General features: G+C 39.4%; 1 protein-coding gene across 3 annotated transcripts; it reads left to right on the forward strand.

Moving 5' to 3' along the window:
* Positions 1–876: 876 nt before the first annotated feature.
* SPATA24 (spermatogenesis associated 24) lies at positions 877–20023 on the forward strand. Of its 3 annotated transcripts, none has more exons than XM_074212893.1 (6): positions 877–1074; positions 14712–14777; positions 15042–15172; positions 15273–15343; positions 19616–19718; positions 19878–20023. In XM_074212893.1, exons 1-6 carry the CDS (start codon positions 967–969, stop codon positions 20005–20007), a joined length of 609 nt encoding a protein of 202 aa, XP_074068994.1. In that variant the 5' UTR covers positions 877–966; the 3' UTR covers positions 20008–20023. The 3 variants fall into 3 exon arrangements, with proteins under 3 accessions (XP_074068994.1, XP_074068993.1, XP_074068995.1); XM_074212892.1 differs by lacking the exon at positions 877–1074 and adding an exon at positions 8526–8721; XM_074212894.1 differs by lacking the exon at positions 877–1074 and adding an exon at positions 8949–9553.
* The last annotated feature ends 1240 nt before the right edge of the window (positions 20024–21263 follow it).

Raw genomic sequence — 21263 nt, forward strand, 5'->3', positions numbered from 1 at the left:
AATATCAGTATTGTTAGAATAACCTATTCCTTATTGAGTTTTTCTGTCAACATCAGCTGCTGTATCATTAATCATTTGCAACCTATCTGCAGATCAAAACTATATTTAACATCAGTAAGTCAATGTCATCCCAGCTCCTTTATTCAGAGAATTTGGACTCAATCCCAATGGGCCAATATTAAGAAAAGTCTTGCTCTAAAAATAGAGTACATAGTATGATTGAGCTCTATACAGAGTTACAGCTGTGTAAAGGGATATTTATAGTGAGCATTATTTAAAGAAGATAGGAGAAGGTCACTATATAATTTTTTTTGGTAGGAGGCTGGTGGAATGGAAACATCAGTAAATCAGTTCCATTGGACATTTATAAATTGATTTTTCATCACAAGAACAAGTATTCAATCAGTAACTAGAGGCATATGGACCTCTGCATGACAATGTCTGCTTCAACCTTAGGAGTAGTCCCTTACAGTATTAATAGAGAGGATACAACTATTACTATAACCAGCATGTTTGAAAAATGCTTTACATCAATTATTTTATGAATATAGTGCTTGACATATAGTAAACACTTAAAAAAATCTTTGTTGGCTTGTTGATATATGACAAACAGCCCTTGAAGCAGGCATTACAGATATTTTTATCCCCATTTTATAAAGGAGGAAATGGGGCACCTCACAATGTTAGCTGATTTGTCTGTGGTCATACAATTATTAAGCAGCAATGCCAAGATTTAGCCTCATATCAGATACTCTTTTTCTTAAACCATGGCTGCCTCAAGATATACACCCCTGTATAGCTAAAACACACAGTCAACCTTGGGTATCATTATTACATCATATCCTTGCTTTGTGATGTTATGTTGCCTGGATCCGTGATTGGTTGCTAAAGATCTGTGTTATGATGCATTTAGTTGGGTGTCTGTGAAATACCCTCTTCCCTCCCATCAGACTAGATATAGACTGTATGACCACACTGGCGTGCAGGGGATACGGAAATAGGTTTCTTCCTTGCTCTTCACTCTGCCCTGGTCACACAGGCTACAGGAGATCAGTGCTAAGTTTTTTGGCCCAGGTAAGTAATTAGAAAGCAGAAAGTCAACTGAGTTGAAATGATTGCCCAGAGGATAGAATATGGTATTATAATGTATTTGGGATCTTCATTGGTTTTGGATATTTCCTTCATAAGTACATATCACAACCCTTCTATTTTTCATTATCCTTTGTAATTCATGTCTGTCTTTATAGATAACCTATATTTACCCAGATCACTGAATTTTTTTCAAGTTTGTTTTAATATGTTAGATAATGGAGCCTTTAAAAATAAATGACAACTAATTTTTAAAAGTATGTATTTCAAATAATATGTTCGTACCTGGAATTCCTTTCTATGTATGATAGATCCACCCTCTTGTTTTGATCATAAACATCCTTGATAATGCCTTCTATAGTGATTATAAGCAAGTCATCTTTGATATGTTGCACTTATGTAAACCAACCATTCCTGTCATTTTGATTATTCTGAGATCATGGGTGTTACATGATACATAGCCATATGATATCATTCACTGGCACAGTTTATTGATGTTGTTGCTTGTACTTCATTCTGTGAGAGAATCATGACATCAGGGAGGTGATGCTATGATATGCCAATGAATTGGATTTAAGTGAAATAGGGCTGTGCTAAATCACCAGACCTACTTTGTCCTCCAGAGTCATTTGGGTCCATTGGCCAAATGGGGATCAGTACTACTGTTTAAAAAGATGGATTTTTTTTCAGACAGTTTATTTCATGACAGCAAAGTAGTTTGAGATTATTTTAAAATGCTGATGAACCCATTTAAATGTGGTCCAAGTTCATTTGCATTTCTGTTCCACTCTGGGATCCATCTACAAAGTAACCTGTCATGCTCACACACATATAAATACAGATTAACTTAATGGATTGTCCATATATACTACTTGTCAAATATGACTAACATATATGTTTTAGCCATCTCTTTTTTCAGCATAGATGGCTAAGCTAATTAATCCTTTCAAATAAAACCTTTGACTTTCAAATGTCTGCTTCTTAGTGAGGAGGCCCAGCAGTTTTCATTAAGCAAAGCTAGCTTTCTTCTATTGGTCAGTGGCCTCAATGAGTATAAATTATTTTTCACCTTAGGTGATGATGATACATACATACTTGTATCACTAAGCAGAATAGTCTCTGAGATTGCATCTGTCATGGAATCTTGTTTGATTTTAACATGTATATAAAGCACTTTTTGTTTGAGGAGAGCTTTAAAGGAAGTCGCAGAGAGGTCTTAAGAGTTTCTACACCGTTAAGCAGTGAAAGATGGGTTTTGGGGTATAAAATCATCTTTTAAAAAAGCCTACCAGTTCCATTTTTGTGTTTTTACAAAGGATGTTTTATTTATTTATTTGCCTAAAACCATTGTTGTAAATATTTTATACAGATAAAAAGAGAGGTAGTTGTCCTGGCAGTTTCTTCTCAGTCACTTTTTTATTATAACATCTACATCGTACTTTTCAAGTTTAAAAAATGCTTTAATCTATTATTTTACTTGAGCCTCATAATCATTCTGTAAGGTAGATGGATCCTATAGAAATTATTCACATTTTAGGGATGGGAATAAATTGACTGACCTAAGATGACATGATATCTGAGGCTTGATTTAAATGCAGGGTTTCCTGATTCCAAGCTTAAAGTACTCTGATTGGCCTGCTGCACTCTCCCATACTGTCCAAGATCTTTTCTTGATTTTTTAAATTTTTGTTCCTTGAATACCTTCAAAATTATGTAGCCTCCAGCTCTGATTTCTATAGAATACCTTTGGACAGGTACAGCAGCAGCTATTCTCGACTTCATCTTAAATACCATTGCCATTTTGGTGATTACTAAGACATAAAGAAGTCCAGATCATCACCCTCTCCTCCCCACCTTCCCCTTCCAAAAAAAAAAAAATCAATAGGATTTAGAAAGAATCATTTTAGATTCCTCCATATGTTCCAAGGATCCACAGAAGACCCTTGGAATCTTTTAGTATCTAATAGCTATGTCAGGGTAGTAAAGCCAGGAAATTTAAGTGAAGGGCTCCAGGTAAATTCAGTTTCAGGAGAAAGTCTAGGCAAAGATTATTCCAGGAAATTGGGGTCTCAACCCAAGCCCAGGAGAAGAAGAAAGAAATCTTGCATAAGCCCAGTCTGAAGTTGATTTAGGAGGAAAGATCTCAGGCAAAGCCTAATGGAGAAGAGTTATCTCTGAGCCCTGTGGCAAGAGACCTCCTCCCCCAGCTCTAGAAGAACCCAGCAACTTAGCAGTACTGGAGTTCCTTGAAGGAAAGGGGGTTTAGTTTTGTTTTGTCAGACAACTAAGTAGGTTCTGCTCATGTCTTCGTTTCAGGCCTTAACTCATTTTCCAATTAGGACATTGTGGCTTGGTATATATCATAGTGGGGAGAAATGTCCTGGAGATGAGATGATGCACCCAAGGGGAAAAATCTTAGGAATATAGATTTCATGAACCTCTCAGCATATCTTCAACTAATTAAAGCCTTGAAGAAAAATGTCATAGTGACCAAAAATTATAAGAGTACTTGGAAGAACTGAAACTATTCTGAAATGGAATAGCTTTGAAGGAAAGGATAGCAAAGAAAATTAATAACTTGGACTGTGGAAAATCTCAGCCAAGAACTGAATGTTCTGAAAATTAGAATGGGTCACTTCATAAGTACTTTGGTATTTGAGTGGTAGAGGTTGAATGGGTGCTTCAATTAACATAACTAGTTAGAATAGATCTATGTAGAACCACAGGGACATATTTCATACCTATTTGCTTTTCTTCCAGCTTCATCTATATGTGCTCCTTGAATCATATGGGTTAGCTGTCTTTTCCATCTCCTGTTGTTTGCTATTTTGATATTGTTTTTAATGTTTTGTAAATTCAGTTTGTACTCTAACCTATTACCTATCTGTCTTTGCCTACCCCATCTCTGTAATTAGTAAAGGCAAACTGCTTCTTTACATGATGTTGGAGCTTCTTCAGTCCCCTCTTGTCTGTATTATTTTACTTCTCTATGATATGGTGGTAGTGACACTTCTGTCCATTTCCTTCCTAATTCTTTGTATTAACATCTTGCTTAAACAGTTTGAGTTGATGTTACTGTGTAACTATCCAGAGTCTTCTCATCTTTATCCTTTCTACTAATACATTCTTAATTTTTGCTCTGACCAAGTAGATATTTAGGAAACAGTGAGGTACAAAAAGTCCTGGCTTTGGATTCAAGGGAAATGGGTTCAAATCCCAGCCATGATGAACATACTGCGTGTGCATGTGTATGTATGTCTATGTATGTGTGTGTGTGTGTGTGTGTGTGAAAGAGAGAGAGAGAGAGAGAAAGAGAGAGAGAGAGGGGTCATTTAACTATCCATAAAATAGAAATTCGGACTAAATAACCTCTGAAGGTGTCTTTTCCAGCTCTAGATCCATAGATTTTATTTGATTCTGTAAAAAACTGATTATTTTCTTTGTATGGATAGATTTTGTTTTTTGGTAATCTTATTCAATAATCACCATCATCCAGCACTTTCTGGCATTCCTTTCAAAGAAAATATTCATGATGTCTACATATTGTGGTATGCCATTGGCCGCCTACCACAAATAAAGGTTTTGAGTAAATAAGCATTTGGCTTTTTTTCTTGATTTCAAGTGATATTTTTCATTGATCTTAGCTTTTGTTCCTACCAACACATTGAAGCCACTGATATTAAAGGTATTTAATTTTATTAATTTAGGAGAAGCAGTGTGGCACAGAGTATGATCCTGGATTCAGAGGACCTAGGTAAAAATCCAATGTCTGTTGCTTACGTGCCATATTACCTTAGGCAAGTGAGCCTTGTGGCAAAAATTTTTGGGCCTCAGTTTCCTCATCTGTAAAATATGGTTAGGGGAAATGCACCTCTGGGAACCTTGAATCTCAGAACTAGATACATGATCCTATTTCATTTGGAGGATCTTATCAAAAATCATCTGTAGATTTTTTTTATTTCATTTTCTGCAACAAATAAATGGTGACACATGGGTCATAATTTCTCCTTGGGTAGTCTATTTACTAAATTCATCATAAACACTTGAAGGAAAGAAGAGTGTCAGGAACAAATGAAATATTTTGGGGGTATTAGAGTACATGATGAACCAACTATACCAGCTCCTTCATTTGTGTGGTCTCCCAAGCAATCCTTCCATTAAACTGCAATTTCATTTCTTCCTGCTTCATTTGTGTTAAGAATGTCCATTTGGAACAGGTTCATTCTGCTAATAGGGTATCAGCTTATTGGTTTTATTTTATTTTTTTTTAAAGTTACCATTTTTTTTTTTAGGTTTTTGCAAGGCAAACGGGGTTAAGTGGCTCGCCCAAGACCACACAGCTAGGTAATTATTAAGTGTCTGAGACCGGATTTGAACCCAAGTACTCCTGACTCCAGGGCCAGTGCTTTATCCACTATGCCACCTAGCTGCCCCACCAATGCTTATTGGTTTTAGATAAAGGTCTCTCATTTAATTGTTTTAATCATATTAAATCAATGTGATACTAAGAACTGTATGATTTTTAACACCTTTGATTCCTCTACTATTCTACTGTCAACTGTATAAGGGGAACCATACCAGTCTGAAGACAGTTTTCTCTCTTTACAGTTTTGAAGGTCACCATGGACCAAAAAATTCTTTATCTAGTGTGGTTGGTCTTCTGACTTCTCCTTACTTATACTATTTCTTGGATAGCAGATGCTTGCTATCATTGGACCATCCCTCAGGACCTTTCTAGTTTGGTAGAAACTGCCAAAACATTGATTCTACTGACATATCTCTCAGGAACCCAGAGTCACCTCCAAATTGAAATGAAGCATCAGAAAGAATAAGACCTGAGTGGAGGCCATATGGCACAAAATATCAGATAGGGGAGATATACAAAAAAGACATACTAGGTAGGTTGTATGTACTGGAATACTGGAAGGTGTACTATATATTATATTCTTCTTGATCTGGAATGAGAAGTGGATTATACGAGTAGTGCAGAATTGCATGCTTCTTCATAGAATTTGTCTAAATCAATCAATAGATATTTTTTAACCCCTTCTATTTGCTCAGTCTTGTACCTTATCACTGTGGAAAGGAGACACAAGTTAAAATGGAAGACAATGCCTCTGCCTTCAAGGAGATCGTTATCTTGTTTGGGAGGCAAGGATATTCACAATGTACAGAGACCAATACAAGACACGAGATATTAAATGTCAATAAGCAATGAGGTACTGATGTGCTGCGCCAGGCAACAGATTGTCTCTCTGACCCAGAATCCTTTTGCCAATAAAGACCTCAAGTTATATTTCCTATCAAAACCTAGTACACTCTTCTGCATACCTTTTGAACAGTGGGGTTTCAGATAACCTTTAGGAGCTATAAATGACTGGGTAAATATTTCTAGTCCCATTTTGAATTGAGTACTAACAGGTATAGGTATTGACTTGCTGAGTCAAACACAAATTGTCTATTTGACCCAGGATCCTTTTGCTAACAGAGGCCCCATCTTTCTTGCCCATACCATTTCATGGAATTAAAGTTCACAAAACAAGTATGTAGTGTCTTGTGTATAAAGCACTGTAATAAAACTGAAGTTACAAGACAAAATGCAAGTCTTGTTCTAAAAGTTCTGACAGTATAATCTGGGTATAAGGAAAGGAGTATAAATAGTTGTATGATAGATGGGAAAATAACCTAAGAGCAAAGGATAGCCTGGCAAAGTGAAAGGAGACATTTGAGAAGGGTCAAACAGTCACTTTCAACTTGGAAAGGCAAGTATACACATGAAACAATCAGACCATTTAGAGGTTGAAAATGGTTAAGTACTGATAAGCATATAGCTATGCCACAATGGATCAGACAACAGTCTATTTAACCCAAGATTCTTTGACCAACAGAGTTCTCAAGGTATATGTATTTTTCAGAGGACAATCTTATGGTGGTCTTTGTCAGGAAGACTTCATGGAGGAAACTGAGATGGATATTAATACAAGGGACTAAAACACACAGAAATGGCAGTAAATCTAGCATAAGCAAAGTCAAGGCAATGGGGAAAAGATTCAACAAAAGGCAACAGAAAGCAAGTGAGTTATATAGCATTGTAGAGAAGTGGTTAAATTGGTTCTGTGAACCAGGATTGTGTAAAGGGGCTTGAATGTAGTGTCAGCTGTTTATATTTAGTAGACAAATTAGCTGCAATCTGAAAAAAGAATTGTTACCTATTATATTATGTAACCTAAACAATGTTTTTTCATCCTAGTATTTCATGTTGAATTGAACCTTAGTTAAAACTAGACAAGATGGAATTTCATCTTTTTAGATTTTAGTTAACTTTTAAATTTTACAAGTTGAAAAATTCTGATGTTTTTAGTCAGTTCTTTTGTCAATCTACTGTGACCCACTTTTCTTGTGTACCTCCTCTGATTGTTATAACTTTTATCTTCATCAGTTAAAAAAAAATCCACATTAGAGCTCACTGGGGTGCATGTAGCTTTACATGTGGTTCAGAACTAGAAAATGTTATGTTTAAGGCAGTTGGGAGGTGAGGTGAGCAGTGGCAGGCAGAGGACAGGTCTGCAGCTGAGCTAGAAAAGGGCTGCAGCTTGTGCCCCAAAGAATCCAGCCCTTCGTGTCATTAATTGTGGGAAAGGTAGGATGAGGAGGCCACCACGGAAAGGTGATCTGGGTGCTGGTAGGTGGCGTAGTGGCCTTGGAGTCAGGTGTCCCTGAGTTCAAATCCGACCTCAGACACTTAATTACCTAGCTGTGTGGCCTTGGGCAAGCCGCTTAACCCCATTGCCTTGCAAAAACCTAAACAAAAAAAAAAAAAAAAGTTGAGGAAGGGGAGATTGAGAAGCAGAGAGGACGAATGCTCCCAGATCATTTATGGCTCTAGGACAAAGCCTGGTGGTCCTGCGCTATCTGCAGGACAGTAAGATCTTTTGATAATTCTGAACATTTTCAAGTTTCTGTTAGTGGCAACAATATACACAGGTTGAACTAGAGCTCTCGAAGATTAGTTTGAGACTTCTGGTTATCTTTCCCAAATCATCTGCCTCATTCAGCCCACTGGGGAGGATTGCTCAACCATCACTCCCAGCTCGGAGGCCCAAGCCCGGCGTCAGTTCTCCCCCTGTAGCCCCTTGCCGTTACTGCAGACTGGGAGTCTCCTGGGGTGTACTGAGCTCTTTTCTCTTCCTCAGAGAACCCCCCCAAAAAAAAAAAAGGTTTGGAGACTGTCTGGAAGCGGCGTTTCGAGCAAGCAGGGTCGGAAGGAGGCGGCGGCCTAGGGAGGCGGGGTCGGCGCTGGCCGTCACTCACTGCGCATGTCTGTGCTGGCGCGCTCCGGGCCTTTAAATAAGCTCCTCTCGCGAGACTTCTCCGAGCACATGGCGCTCCCAGGTCTGCGGGTGGGGCAGAGGACCCGCCCCGGATGCTATCGCCGTGCAGCTCTTTCATTGGCCCAGGGAGGACGGGGGGAGTAAGAGGCCGCCATTTCTAACGAACTGGAGAGAGGGGTGGAAAATGGCGGAAGCTTCCAAGAATTTCCCGGAGGACGAGAATACGGCGTATTTCGCCTTCCAGCAACTTCGGGAAGTCATTGGATCTCAGGAGCAAGTGATCCACCGGCTGAAAAGCACGGTGCGGACCCTGACCGGAAGGGGGCGGGGCTCCCCGGACGTCACAACGGAAGGGGCGGGGCGAGGCCCGACTGCGGCGGCGCGGGGGCGGGCACGCGGGGCTCGGCGGGGGCGGGGCTAACCGCCGAACCTCTCGTCGTCTAGGCAACTACCTGACAATCTTTGCCTGGAAGGAACCAGCCTCTGGCACTGCGGCAAGGGACCCACCCAGCGCCCCGGTGTGCGCCCCCCTCCGCCCGCAAGCCCTCTACACCCCGAATTCAGCCCGGGCTCATCGCCCGCCACCCCCGTATTTATAGTGGAGCCCGGACGCCTGCCCGGGCGCGGTGCCCCGACTCTGCCCACTGCCCCGTCTTCTCCGGAGACGCGCACTGCCCGGCATGCTTTGCGCCTCCCGGGCCAGTTGGGCACGGCGCAGGGCAGCGGCTTCATTCAGCCCCCCCTGGCTGAAACCTCTCGATTAAAGTTCGGGGTCCGCCGGTCAGCTAGCGGAGTAAAAGCCCCGGCCTTGTGAGGGAAGACCCTGTGTCTTTGAGGATACGAAGAAGGACAAAAACGCAATTTCTGCCCTCCTGGAGCTCAGTTTATTGGGGGGGAGGCAGCGACTACTAATATACACACACACCTGGGAGGGAATCTCGGTTAAGTGCCTCAGTGGCTGGGTCACCTGAAAGACCTCTTGCAGACGGTGAAATTAGAGCTGAATTTACAGAAGCCAAAAAAAAAAATTAAAGGGGTCAGGGGTGTGAAGGGGGCAAAACCCTCCAGAAATGGGTCACAGCCAGTGTCTTGATCTTAGAACTGGAGAGGAGTAAGAATGTGAGACAAAAGAGGTAGGAAGAAATTAGATTATGGAGAGCTTTGAATGCCAAAACAGAACTTTATTTTTAATCGTAAGGCAATTGGGAGCCGTTGGAGTAGGGGTTTTTTTAAGGGGGTGGGGGGGGGGGGAGAATGACAGGATCCAGACCTATGTTGGGGGTTTTTTTTAATCACCTTGTAAATAGAGGGAAGGATGGATTGGAGTAGAGAGGGGAAGCAGGGAAGGCAAAAGCTGATAGTCTAAGAAATCTTGTAGCTTATGGATAGAATATAAACTACAAGATTTGCAAATGGACTGGATGTGTGTTACAAGTGCAAGTGAGGAACTGATGACACTGTGTGGGTCCATATGACTGGAAGAATGGTGAAGCCCTCAATAATAATAGGGAAGTTGGGGAGAAGGAAGGTTTGGGGAATTCTGATAATGAGTTCTATTTTGGACATGTTGAGTTTGAGATGTCCAAAAAGCAGTTGGTTGATGTGATATGCCTACATATGCCTACAGATTAACTCTGTCTGTCTCCAGAACACTGGAAAATTTAAGTGACTTGCCGGTATGTGTCAGAAGTAGGTCTTGAACCCAGGAGTCTTCCCAGCTTCAATGTCAACTTGTCTACTCTGGTTCAATGATATTTATCCCACTTATTCCCCTGAAAAATCATTCTTAGCAATACGCAGTGAGCCTGAGTATTTGAAAAGCTATCATGCAGGAAGGGGATTAGTTTTGTTGACCTTGGACACAACTGTCAGAACCAGGAGCAAAGGGGAGGTGTGTGGGGGTAGGGATAAGGTTAGAGTTACAGGAAGGAAATTTTATTCTTAATATAAGAAAAAATTTTTAGAAGTAAGAGTTTTTCAGAAGTAGAATGAGCTGCCTTGGGTAGCTAGTGAGTTCATCACTAGAAGTTTCTTTGAGTAAAAACTTGAAGATACCTACGTGGGTACTTTTGGTGGGGCTGGGGGGTAGACGATGAGCTTTTTTAAGGTCCCTTCCAAGTTCGTATACACACACACAAACACACAAACGACCCATTCTCTCATTAGTAAAGGCAACTCCCCATGAGGAAATTTCCTCCACCAATGCAAATTAACACCTGCTGAGCACTGGCAAGTTATTTCCAGGAGTTGTCTGTATGAATGTAAGAATATTCATATTGAAAAGACAGACTTGTTTCAAGGAGCTGCTGGGGATAATTGAAAGTGCTGCATAATTTTCCTAATGCATTCCACCTTTCAACCTTCTTGTTCACCTCTATTTCATAAGACTATTAGCAGTATTCATTCAAGATAAACTAATTTGGGAGCTGCCCATCCATTCTAATTTGGCCAATATACATTTTCTTTTTTTGAAACAAACATTTTAAAATTAAATAATAGTTTGATTTCCTTCTTTCACTTGTACACACCCCCATGAGAAAAAAGAAAAAACAAATAATGCAAAATCAAGAAAAATAAATTCAATTCCCACATTGGCTATGTCCAAAACCAGATCACTCATTCTGCCCCCTGAGTCTTATTACCTTCCAAGAGATGGGTAGCAAACTTTATCATTAGTCCTCTGGAACTGTGGTTGGTCATTTTATTGAACAGAGTTCTTAAGCCTTTCCAAGTTGTTTACTCAATTGTGTAATTGCATAATTATTTTTCTGGTTCTCTTCCTTTCAATCCTTATTAGTTCACACAAATCTTCCCAGGTTTCTCTGAAATATTCTCTTTTGTCATTTCTGCCAATAAATATTTTCTATCCTAGAGAATCTCCTTGGATTTTTCTGTGCAAATTACTTAACCACAGTCTTTTTTTTTTTTTTAATGGCACTGGATCTCATTTATGATGGTACTTCAGAGAATTAGGACCATTTGCAGACTGGAATGTCTCCTCATTGACAGAGAATCCCCCTTTAACTAGTTCTTTGGTTGAGATCTCTCCTCAATGACATAGTCAAGCATAGTTTCTTGTTTTGTGCCTCACTTGAAATAATCAGGATCATTAAATGAAAAGTAATTTTACTGGTTTCTCCAATCTTAACATATGCATAGGAGATACTTAATGGGGAGGGCTTAATGCTACATTTTGCTCTTCGAAATCAAACGCTTAAATAAACAGTGAATATCTTGTATTCTTTACATCTGCAACTCTTAATTGTATGATTGTGGAGCAGTGGTCTGCTATGGAAAAACATGTGAAAAGCCTACCTATTGCATTATCATGTTTGTTTTTTTTTATTTTCCAATTATATGCAGAGGTAGTTTTCAACATTCATTCTTTTACAAGCTTTGGAGTTCCACATTTTTCTATCACTGTCCCTTCCTTTCCCCTCCCCATGGCAGCAAACAACCTGCTACAGGTTATTTTAATATATTTCCATATTTCCATTTCATGTTATGAAAAAATAAAACGGGGGAAGAGCCATGAGAAAGCAAAAGCATAAAAGTTTTAAGAAGTGAACATAGTACAGTTTGCTCTGCATTCAGAATCCTTCAGTTTTTTGTTGGATTTTTGGGTTTTTTTGAATAGGGATGGCATTTTCCTTGACAGGTCTCTCAGGACTGTCCTTGATTACTGAACTGCTTAGAGCAGTTGCATCCATCATAGTTGATCATCTCACAGTGTTCCTGTTAATGGATACACTGTAATCCTGGTTCTGCTCACTTCACTCAATATCAGTTCATGCAAGGCTTTCCATACTTTTCTGAGGTCAGACTATTCATGATTTCTTACAGAACAATATTACTCCATAACATTCACATATCATAGCTTATTCAGCCACTTGCCAATTGATGGGCTTTCCTTCAATTTCCAATTCTTTGCCACTACCAAAAAGCTGTTATAAATATTTTTGTACATGTGGGTCTTTTTTTCCTTTTTGTGTTCTCTTTGGGATATAGGCCAAGAAGAGGTAATTGTTAGATCAAAGGGTTTGCCCTTTGGGCATAGTTCCAAATTGCTCTCCACACTAATTGGATCAGTTCACAACTCCACTAAAGTACATGCCTTATCATATTCAAGAATATCCTGGATATGGAAACATTCTCACAGTTTTTATAAAGGCTAAAATGTAGACATTGTTGTCATTGTTAAGTTGTTTTCAGTTGTGTCCAACTCTTTGTGACCCCATTTGGAAGTTTTTTGGCAAAGATAATGGAGTGGTTTGTCATTTCCTTCTCCAATTCATTTTACAGATGAGGAAACTGAGGCAAACAGATTGAAGTAACTTGCCCAGGTACACGTAGCTAGTAAATGTCTTCAGGCTAAATTTTAATTTAGGAAGATGAGTCTTCCAGACTCCAGGCCTGGCATTCTGTCTGCTATGCCACTTAGCTGCCTGGAATATAGACATAAGAGTTAGTAATTGCTGATGTCTTCTCCATCTTTTTTGGATCATAAGTCTTTGATTTTTTTTCTCCTCATTTTAAAGATATTTAAAAAATTATTCTCTTAGTGCCTTTAAAACTGTGTCTTCTCCAGAACTTCTTCTTGTATTTGGTGAGGTCCAGTTGATTATAAAGATTTCATTTTCTTAAATTCCTTATACATCAGGTACTATGATATTATTAAGAGTTCAGATGTTGTGATTCCATACTGATGACCAGTCATTTCCTATCAATGAAAATTAAATTTCATTTTTTTGTGATATTGTTTGGGACTCATCCTGACTTTGACACTAACCTTTCAACTCTACCCCCCCCACCCCAGTTCTCTTCTGGAGGAAAAGTATTCACGATCTAGATAGGCATGGGCTTCTGAGTAGTCTATAAGCCCTTGATCTCTTTTCATTTCTTAATCTCAAACCTCACCAAAGTCTACTGAGTATCTACTGACTTTGATTGAAGGTTCTCCTCAAGTTCTTCATACAATTTATTTATCTTGTATAACAGCTCTTGGCAAATAAACTATAATCTCCTTGGTGATCTTGCTTATTCCCATCATGAGCATCACAAGCCTGAAATGTAAAGTGCTTCTCATTGCTCCTCTCATTCCCAAATCTCTCCTCCCCAAATTACCTCTTCCAAAAATTTTCCATTTATTTCCATGGCCCTCTTATCCTTTGTTTGTTTTTTTTTTTATTTTGCAGGGCAATGGGGTTAAGTGACTTGCCCAAGGTCACACAGCTAGGTCATTATTAAGTGTCTGAGGTCATATTTGAACTCAGATCCTCCTGACTCCAGGACCAGTGCTCTATCTACTGTGCTACCTAGCTGCTCCCTCCTTTCCCTTCTAATTTCCTGGTCCAAGACCCAGTTGTCTTGGCTAATCACTTTTTATCTATTGGCTTGGGTGCGGCTAGGTGGCGCAGTGGATAGAATACTTGCCCTGGAGTCAGGAGGACCTGAGTTCAAATCCGACCTCAGACACTTAATAATGACCTAGCTGTGTGGCCTTGGACAAGCCACTTAACCCCATTTGCCTTGCAAAAACCTAAAAAAAAAAGTTGTGCTTGCTATGCTTTCTGCTTTGAAGGTATTTTGAGGATCACGTAAGAATTTAGAGATGAGAATGATCTTGGAAATCTAATCCAATTTTATAGGTGAGGAAATTGAGGGCTCTGCAAAAGTGAAGTGATTTCCCCAAAGTTCAACAGGTAATAAAAAACAGAATTGTCATTCAGACCCAGGTTCTTAGATCTCTGTATCCAGTGCTCCTCCCTCTACAAAAAGCTTGTTATGCAAACAGATGAAAAGACTTTTTTTTCATTTAATCAGCAAGCAATTTTAACTTAAGATAGTAGGATACAAAGGGAGGGGGGGAAATAAATACCCTCTACCTTCATCGAATTTATACATTCTTTCAGGGAAGAAAATATTACACTATATAAATATATCTATACAACCCATATACTTAGATAATTATAGACCAAATATATATATTTCTACAAGCTAAAAACTATAATCTCCAGGCATTATTATGTACTGCCATTTCAATGGCAAATCTTTTCAATCAGCCCAAGCTATGACCCAAAAAGGATGGGGGGAATTGTAAATTATAAGGGATTTCTGTTAATCTTCCCAAACCATTCACTTAGCTGTGCCCACTTAACATCCTGTATTCCTAAACCATTCACTAGCTGTGCCCACCTAACATCCCCTTGTTCCCTTTTCTCCTCTTTACAAACTCCTTGACCTCTTAGACCTTTATAGTCCTCAGACTTTAATCCTGTGGTTGCATTGCAGATGGCCATCCAGGAAGAGAAATTTGTGAGTAAAGAAGAATACGAAGCTGTGGTAAAGAAGTTGGAGGTAAAAAGGTCCTTCCCTCTACTTCTCATTCCTGGGGGTGGGAGCATGAGAATGTCAGAATGAGGAGAAATGGGAAGAAAAGAGGACTGGATCTTTGATTTCTTTTGCCCAAGGGGACAGGGCAACAAGAGCCCTCCCCCTGACAGGAGATGCTCTGATATCTCCAGGGTTACAGGCAAGGTGCCAGAGTTAGCTTCATCTTTTTTTTTGGGGGGGGGGGAGCAGCAGGATGGTATGCTAATGGAGAGATTTGTGTGATTACAGGAGGAAAAGGCAGCCCATGCCCAGACCAAGGGCCTGTTGGCTAAAGAGACAGAGAAACTGCAGTTTGCTCTTGGAGAGGTGGAGGTACTGTCCAAGCAACTGGAAAGAGAAAAGCAGGCTTTTGAAAAGGCGTAAGTGGAACCTGTAGGAAAGAGAGAAATGAAGTAAAGAGGAGTACTCAGAGACAATCTGTCTCCCCACTTACTCAGACATCTTTTCTGTTCAATTTAGGCTATCCAGTGTCAAGAACAAAGTTCTGACAGAGTCCACCAAAAAGGACAAGCTTATCACCAAATGCAATGGTAAGGAAGGTCACAAGAGAACTGAAGAAAAAATAGAGACCAGATAAGACAAATAGCTAGAGAAAAGTATAAACTGTTATTTATATTGAAAATTAATATGTTAGAAAAAGCAAATGGGAATGTACACAATAACAGTAATACTGTAAGATGAACAACTGTGAATGACTTAGCTATTCTCAGCAATACAATGATCCAAGATAATCTCAAAGGGCTCATGATGAAAAATGCTATCCAGAGAAAGAACTGATGGAGCCTGAATGCAGATGGAAGCACACTCTTTTTCACTTTTTCCCCCTTTTTTTAGTTCAGGTTTTCTTCCACAGAATGACTAATATAGAAATGTTTTATATGATTTCACATGTCTAACCTATATTAGATTACTTATTGTCTCAGGAAGGTGGGATGGAAAGTAGGGATAGAATTTGGAATTCAAAAAAAAAAACCAATGAGTGTAAAAATTTGTTTTTACATGTAATTGAGGGGGATAAAATATTTTAAAATGCTAAATTGACCTTAGGCTACATTAAGAAAAGGAATAGTACTCAAAATATTGATAAATACTTCCCTCTGGAGCCTGCTTTACTAACTCTACAAAGTCTTGATGAGTACACATGCACAAAGGACATCCTAAGGAAGGTTTGAGAAATGACATTCTATAGCAACTCATATCTTTAGCATCCCACAGTTAACTGAAATGATAAAAAAAAGATCCACTGTGCTTATTCTTTGCTTCATTAAAGCAAAATACCAATCTAAAAGACTTCTCTAATAAGGGAGGTCTCCCATGCCCAAGTCAAAATGCAAGATTCCTTAAAAGTATTTATCTCCTGAGTATTAATAGCAAGTGAAGCATAAAACCGAGATCTGTTGGCCACCAGCATGAATAATATGTCACATAAGAGTCCAGATCAAAGAAGAGTTCCCTGTACAAGGAAAGTCCACATAGAACAGAAGGGAGTCCTTGGAAATAGGGGAAGGTCTAGGAGGACCCTTGTTTGCAGATGATATTTTTGCCATAAGTAAGGCTATTCTTACCTGGACAGTATCCAGAGGGGAGGGAGGAAGGGGAGGAAAGTGGGGGGAGACAGACCAGGATCATTCAGGGATTTGAGAATCATAAAACAGTGACATTAATCTGGTACTTTAATGAAGCACTTTTTCATTATTGCATATCTAGGAACAATTCTGTGAAGTAGAAGCTATTATTAGCTCCATTTTACAAAGAAGAAAATTGCAACTTGGAGTATTTGAGGGTCACATAGCTACTAAAATGGGATTGGAACCTGTCATTATTTAGTTCATTGTGTCCAACTCATTGTGAGTCCATGCACTATATAGCACACCATGGGGTTTTCTTGAAACAAAATTGAAGTGGTTTGCCATTTGCTTCTCTAGTTGGATTAAGGCAAACAGAGGTTAAATGACTTGTCACTCTAGTGTCTGAGGCAGAATTTGAATTCAGGTCTCCAATCAGTTGTTGAAACTATTAATTTGCCAGAATACATGCCTCTTCCATTCATTTCCTTCCCTCCACTGACTTAGCCACCCAGACCCAGACCCAGACTTTTAGACTTAGTAGACCTTTATCAACTTTTACCAAGATTGCCAAAATAACCTCTAAATTTCTCATACTTTTTTTGTAAATAGTGTTTTTGTTTTTTCTAATTACATGTAAAGATAGTTTTCAACATTTCATTTTTATAAGATTTTGAGTTCCAAATTTTTCTCCCTCCCCCTTCCTCTCCACAAGATGACAAGTAATCTAATATAGTATAGCAATCAAGTTAAACATATTTCTACTTTAGTCATGTTTTGAAAGAAGAAACAGAACAAAAAGAAAAAATTATGAAAAAAAGTGAACACAAAATACATTCAGACTCCATCAGTTCTTTCTCTGGATATAGTTAAGATTTTCCCTCACAAGTCTTTTGGAAATGTCTTGGATCATTGTTTGCTACTCATAAATTTTTAATGACTTGCCTCTAGAATAAAATATAAAAATATAAACTACTTAAACTGATATTTAAAGGCCCCCTGTCATCTGGCTGTAATTCTCTTTCATATTACCAGTTCCCCTTCCTAAACACTTAAACTCACCTGAATTCCTAACTAATCTCCAAACACAAGCCTCCACTTCCTCACTGTGCTTCTATACAAGCTGATCTCCATACCTGTCCTCCCTCCCTCCCTCCCTCCTTCTCTTTGTCATATCTTTGTTCAAGGCTCTGCTTAAACAGAGACAAGACAGAGATGCTACCATTGTTGTTAGAGCTATCTATCCCTCATCAAATGGTGGCCTTACAGATTCTCACTCCCAGGAGAATATAAGCTCTTTGAGGACAGGGACTTTCGTTTTTGTTTTTGTATTCCCAGCATCTTCTGTAGAATCCTTCAGAAAGCAAATACTTAATCAAATTTGTTGAATTGGACTGAATTAAGGATTGGAGAAGAGGCAGATTTCAGGAGGAACACGAAATCACTTTTTGTCCTGTTTGAGTATGAAAAGCTGGTGGGGCAGCTGGGTCCATGTGACTAGTGAGCAGCTGATGAACTAGCATTCAGGAAAGAGGTTAGGTCTGGAAGAAAGTGATCACAATGGTCATTTAACATTTCACTGGAGTGCTTAGTACATTGGAGTTTCATTAATGCTTATTGATGCCTGGAATAGATTTAGTCATTATGGGGACCTCCCAAAACAATGCCTCATTACAGTTTACATTAGTGGAAAGAGTTTTGCCAAAGTGGGTTTTGACTGGGAATTAGGAAATGAATTTTCTATTCATCCTCATCATCATGTTATACAATTCTTGTTTAACAAGGTAGGGAGCCATGGGTTAGATGATTAAATCACAGGCTCTGTAGAGGCGGCATTAGTGGATTGATTCAGAATTCTCCTGAAATGGTTGAGAAATCTTAACTGTCTCAGAGAGGAGACTAGAGTGTTTAACATTTTTTTTAAATCAATGACTTTGATGAAAGTAATGAAGGCACGTTGATTACGTTTACAGATGACACAAAGGTAGGACAAGGGATAGTAATCATATTGGATGAGAGCATATTTCAGAAAAGAGCTCATTAGAGTTTGCATAACAATGGACTTAATATAAGATTTTGAAATCAAACAGGACTAAATGTAAAATTCTTTCTTGAGCTTAAAAGAATTGACTTTAGAAGAATAGATGGAAGAGGCATAGCTTGCCAAATGTTGCAATGATAACTTGGTGAATTATATCCACCAAGTTGGAGTGATTTATCCTGGTGGCTGAGATAATGAGGGTGCTGGAATAGCTGGGATAATGAGGGTACTGGAGATAATGCACTGGGGATGTTAAACCTGGAGGAAAATAGACTTAGATGGAAGGTTAATAATCATTGCCTTCAAATATAGGGGAAACATAGGAGAAACATTTCTTTTTGGGGGAAGGAAACCTTTCTAACAATTAGATCTGTCCAAAAGTAGAATGGGATTCCTGGAGAAGTAGTGGATTCCCCTCTCCCTGGAGGTTCAATATGAAGAAAAGAACCTCTAATATCCCCCTCCAATTCTGAGGTTTTGACTGGGTAAATCTCCCAGCTTGTCTATATTTTGGCTTGAAGATACCAAAAAAAATTTTTTAAGAAATACTACAAAGGCAGAATTTCATGATTTCAGTCAAGGTAACAGTACAATCTGAAATCAAAAGACCCAATTCAAATCTCAGCTTCACTATTTAATATTTTTGTGGCCTTGGGGAAATCATTTCCCTTCAAGGAGTTTCTGTTTCCTCTTCTATAACAACCAATTTCTGAATTTCTAAGTGAGCCAGTTTATTTAAGGCTCTTCCCATCTTTAAATTCAATAATCTACTATCCAACTAAGGATAGAGTTTAGATTTAACATCCCAACGTCCGTCTGAGCTGCTACCTGTCATGGTACCAGGGGTACAACCTCTTTCCTGTATCTCCTGATCTAGACCTTCATAGTACTTAGAGATGTGTAGTTTTTCCTGGAATCTCCTAGAGAAGAGCTGAGATTATCATTCTATGTTAAACTGACTTCTGTGAGCAGGGCATAAAGCTTCTCAAACAGAGAAGCTGAGTTATTTCTAGGTAAACTCATTCAAGGGGAGATGTAGAAGTGTCTTCACTTTTGAAAGAAGACCTAGGTGAGGGTAGTAATTCCAAAGAAATTAAATTCTAAGATTTCAAGCATTCACTCTTCTGTTCCTGGGACAAGGGACCTCCCTTTCTTTCCTGGTCTAGGTATTTGACAACCTCTCGCCTTCATTTCAGAAATTGAGTCTCACATTATAAAGCAAGAAGATATTCTTAATGGGAAAGAAAATGAAATTAAGGAACTACAGAATGTCATCAGCCATCAGAAACAGATCTTCAGGTAAGGAGTTTGAATCCTCCATCAGGTAAGGGATTTGGATGTATAGGGAGAAGCCTAGTTGTTGAAGGACAAGGGTGGGGGACACTGACTCTCCAAACTCCTTGATGGGTTTTTGCCCCAGTAGATTTCTCAGGTCTATCCCATGCATCTCTGTTGCAGGCATCAGATATCAGACTTTCGGATTCAGAAGCAGCAAGAGAATTACATGGCCCAAGTGCTGGACAGGAAGCAAAAGAAGGCAGGTGGGCTGCTTTCCACCAGGGGCTTCAAGGGACTTGGAGACAAATAAATCTGCTTCCACTTAACTCTTTTCTGTACCCTGAACTAAGGGGACTTTCTTAGATTCCTCAACCTTTCCCTTTTTCCCCCCTTTTAATTAATTTGCCCACTTCAGTTAGGCTCAGTCAGCCCTTGCTAGGATGCTCAAGGAACCCCACTTTGGCTGCCTTCTCCAGCCCTGGTGGATGGCAGGCCCTTCTGCCTAGCCAGTTCCAGGGAGCATGCGTGGGATGAGGTGGGATGAAGCTGATAGGACATGACCTGATTCTGGCATCAACCCCTGCAGCTGCCACACTGGACCCAACAGAGCTGAAACAGAACTGGCCAGGGAAGGGATATTCAGATTAAACACTCTGCCATCCTACTTTCTTTCTAGATGGATCTCCAGGGTTTGTGGGACATATGGGGTCATGTCCCCTATGTATATGTGTTCAGCTCCCCAGATTTTTTTTGGGGGGGGTTGTGGAATTCCCCAGACCAATGCCTACCCCACCCTTGTTTGGCCCCTCCCTACATAAACACTCCTGGTTACCCTGGTAACCCCCCTCCTCAGGGTTAAGTAGTCTTGCTTAATTTAGCTTCCAGACTTGGGAAGTTTCTAGGCTGGAAAGTGATGGGGGATGGGGGAAACATTGATTGAGAACTTACCAATGTAAGGTCTCATGACCTGGATAGAGAAAGCTCTATCCTTAGATAGAACTTTAACTTGATTTCAAAATTTCTTCCATTCAGCATCATAAGCATATTTTTAATGTTTTTTCAAAGTATTTGCATAAACATTATCACATAATCCTCATAGCTCTTTAGAAGGTTAAGCATTATGCTTATTTGACATATGAGAAAACAGGAAGACAAAGTTGACTTGCCCAAAGTAATTGCACTAGTTATAGAATTGTTCCTGAGCTAGATGACCAAGACCTGGGGTGGTACAATAAAAAAAAAAATCCAAAGCATGTATTTTCTACCAACTTCTATCTGTGATAGACATCTATCTGAAAACTGAATCTGTCCTCTTCCAAATGCTTAATGTGCAGTGGAAATGGCAAATGTGTGTCAGGAGAAAAGTTGAAATCCCTAGGGCCCCTACTTTCCAATTAAGCCAGCCTGAAGAGTAACATACTGATTCTGACTTGCTATGGATTCCAAACCTCTGTTTCTGAATGTCACAATCCTTGAATCTCATGCCTGCTCAGCCTTTGTCAGTTAGACTGGAGCTGCTCAGAGGAATCTTGCCCTCATACTCAGTATCATGCTAGTAGTGAACAG

This window comes from Macrotis lagotis, chromosome 1 (genome assembly GCF_037893015.1).
Source record: "Macrotis lagotis isolate mMagLag1 chromosome 1, bilby.v1.9.chrom.fasta, whole genome shotgun sequence".
NCBI lineage: Eukaryota > Metazoa > Chordata > Mammalia > Peramelemorphia > Peramelidae > Macrotis > Macrotis lagotis.

Coding starts and splice junctions, on each gene's coding strand:
- SPATA24 (XM_074212892.1), top strand. CDS start 8,605: ATGGCGGAAGCTTCCAAGAATTTCCCGGAGGACGAGAATACGGCGTAT. Junction 8,722..14,711: donor TCCACCGGCTGAAAAGCACG/GTGCGGACCCTG, acceptor GTTGCATTGCAG/ATGGCCATCCAGGAAGAGAA. Junction 14,778..15,041: donor CTGTGGTAAAGAAGTTGGAG/GTAAAAAGGTCC, acceptor GTGTGATTACAG/GAGGAAAAGGCAGCCCATGC.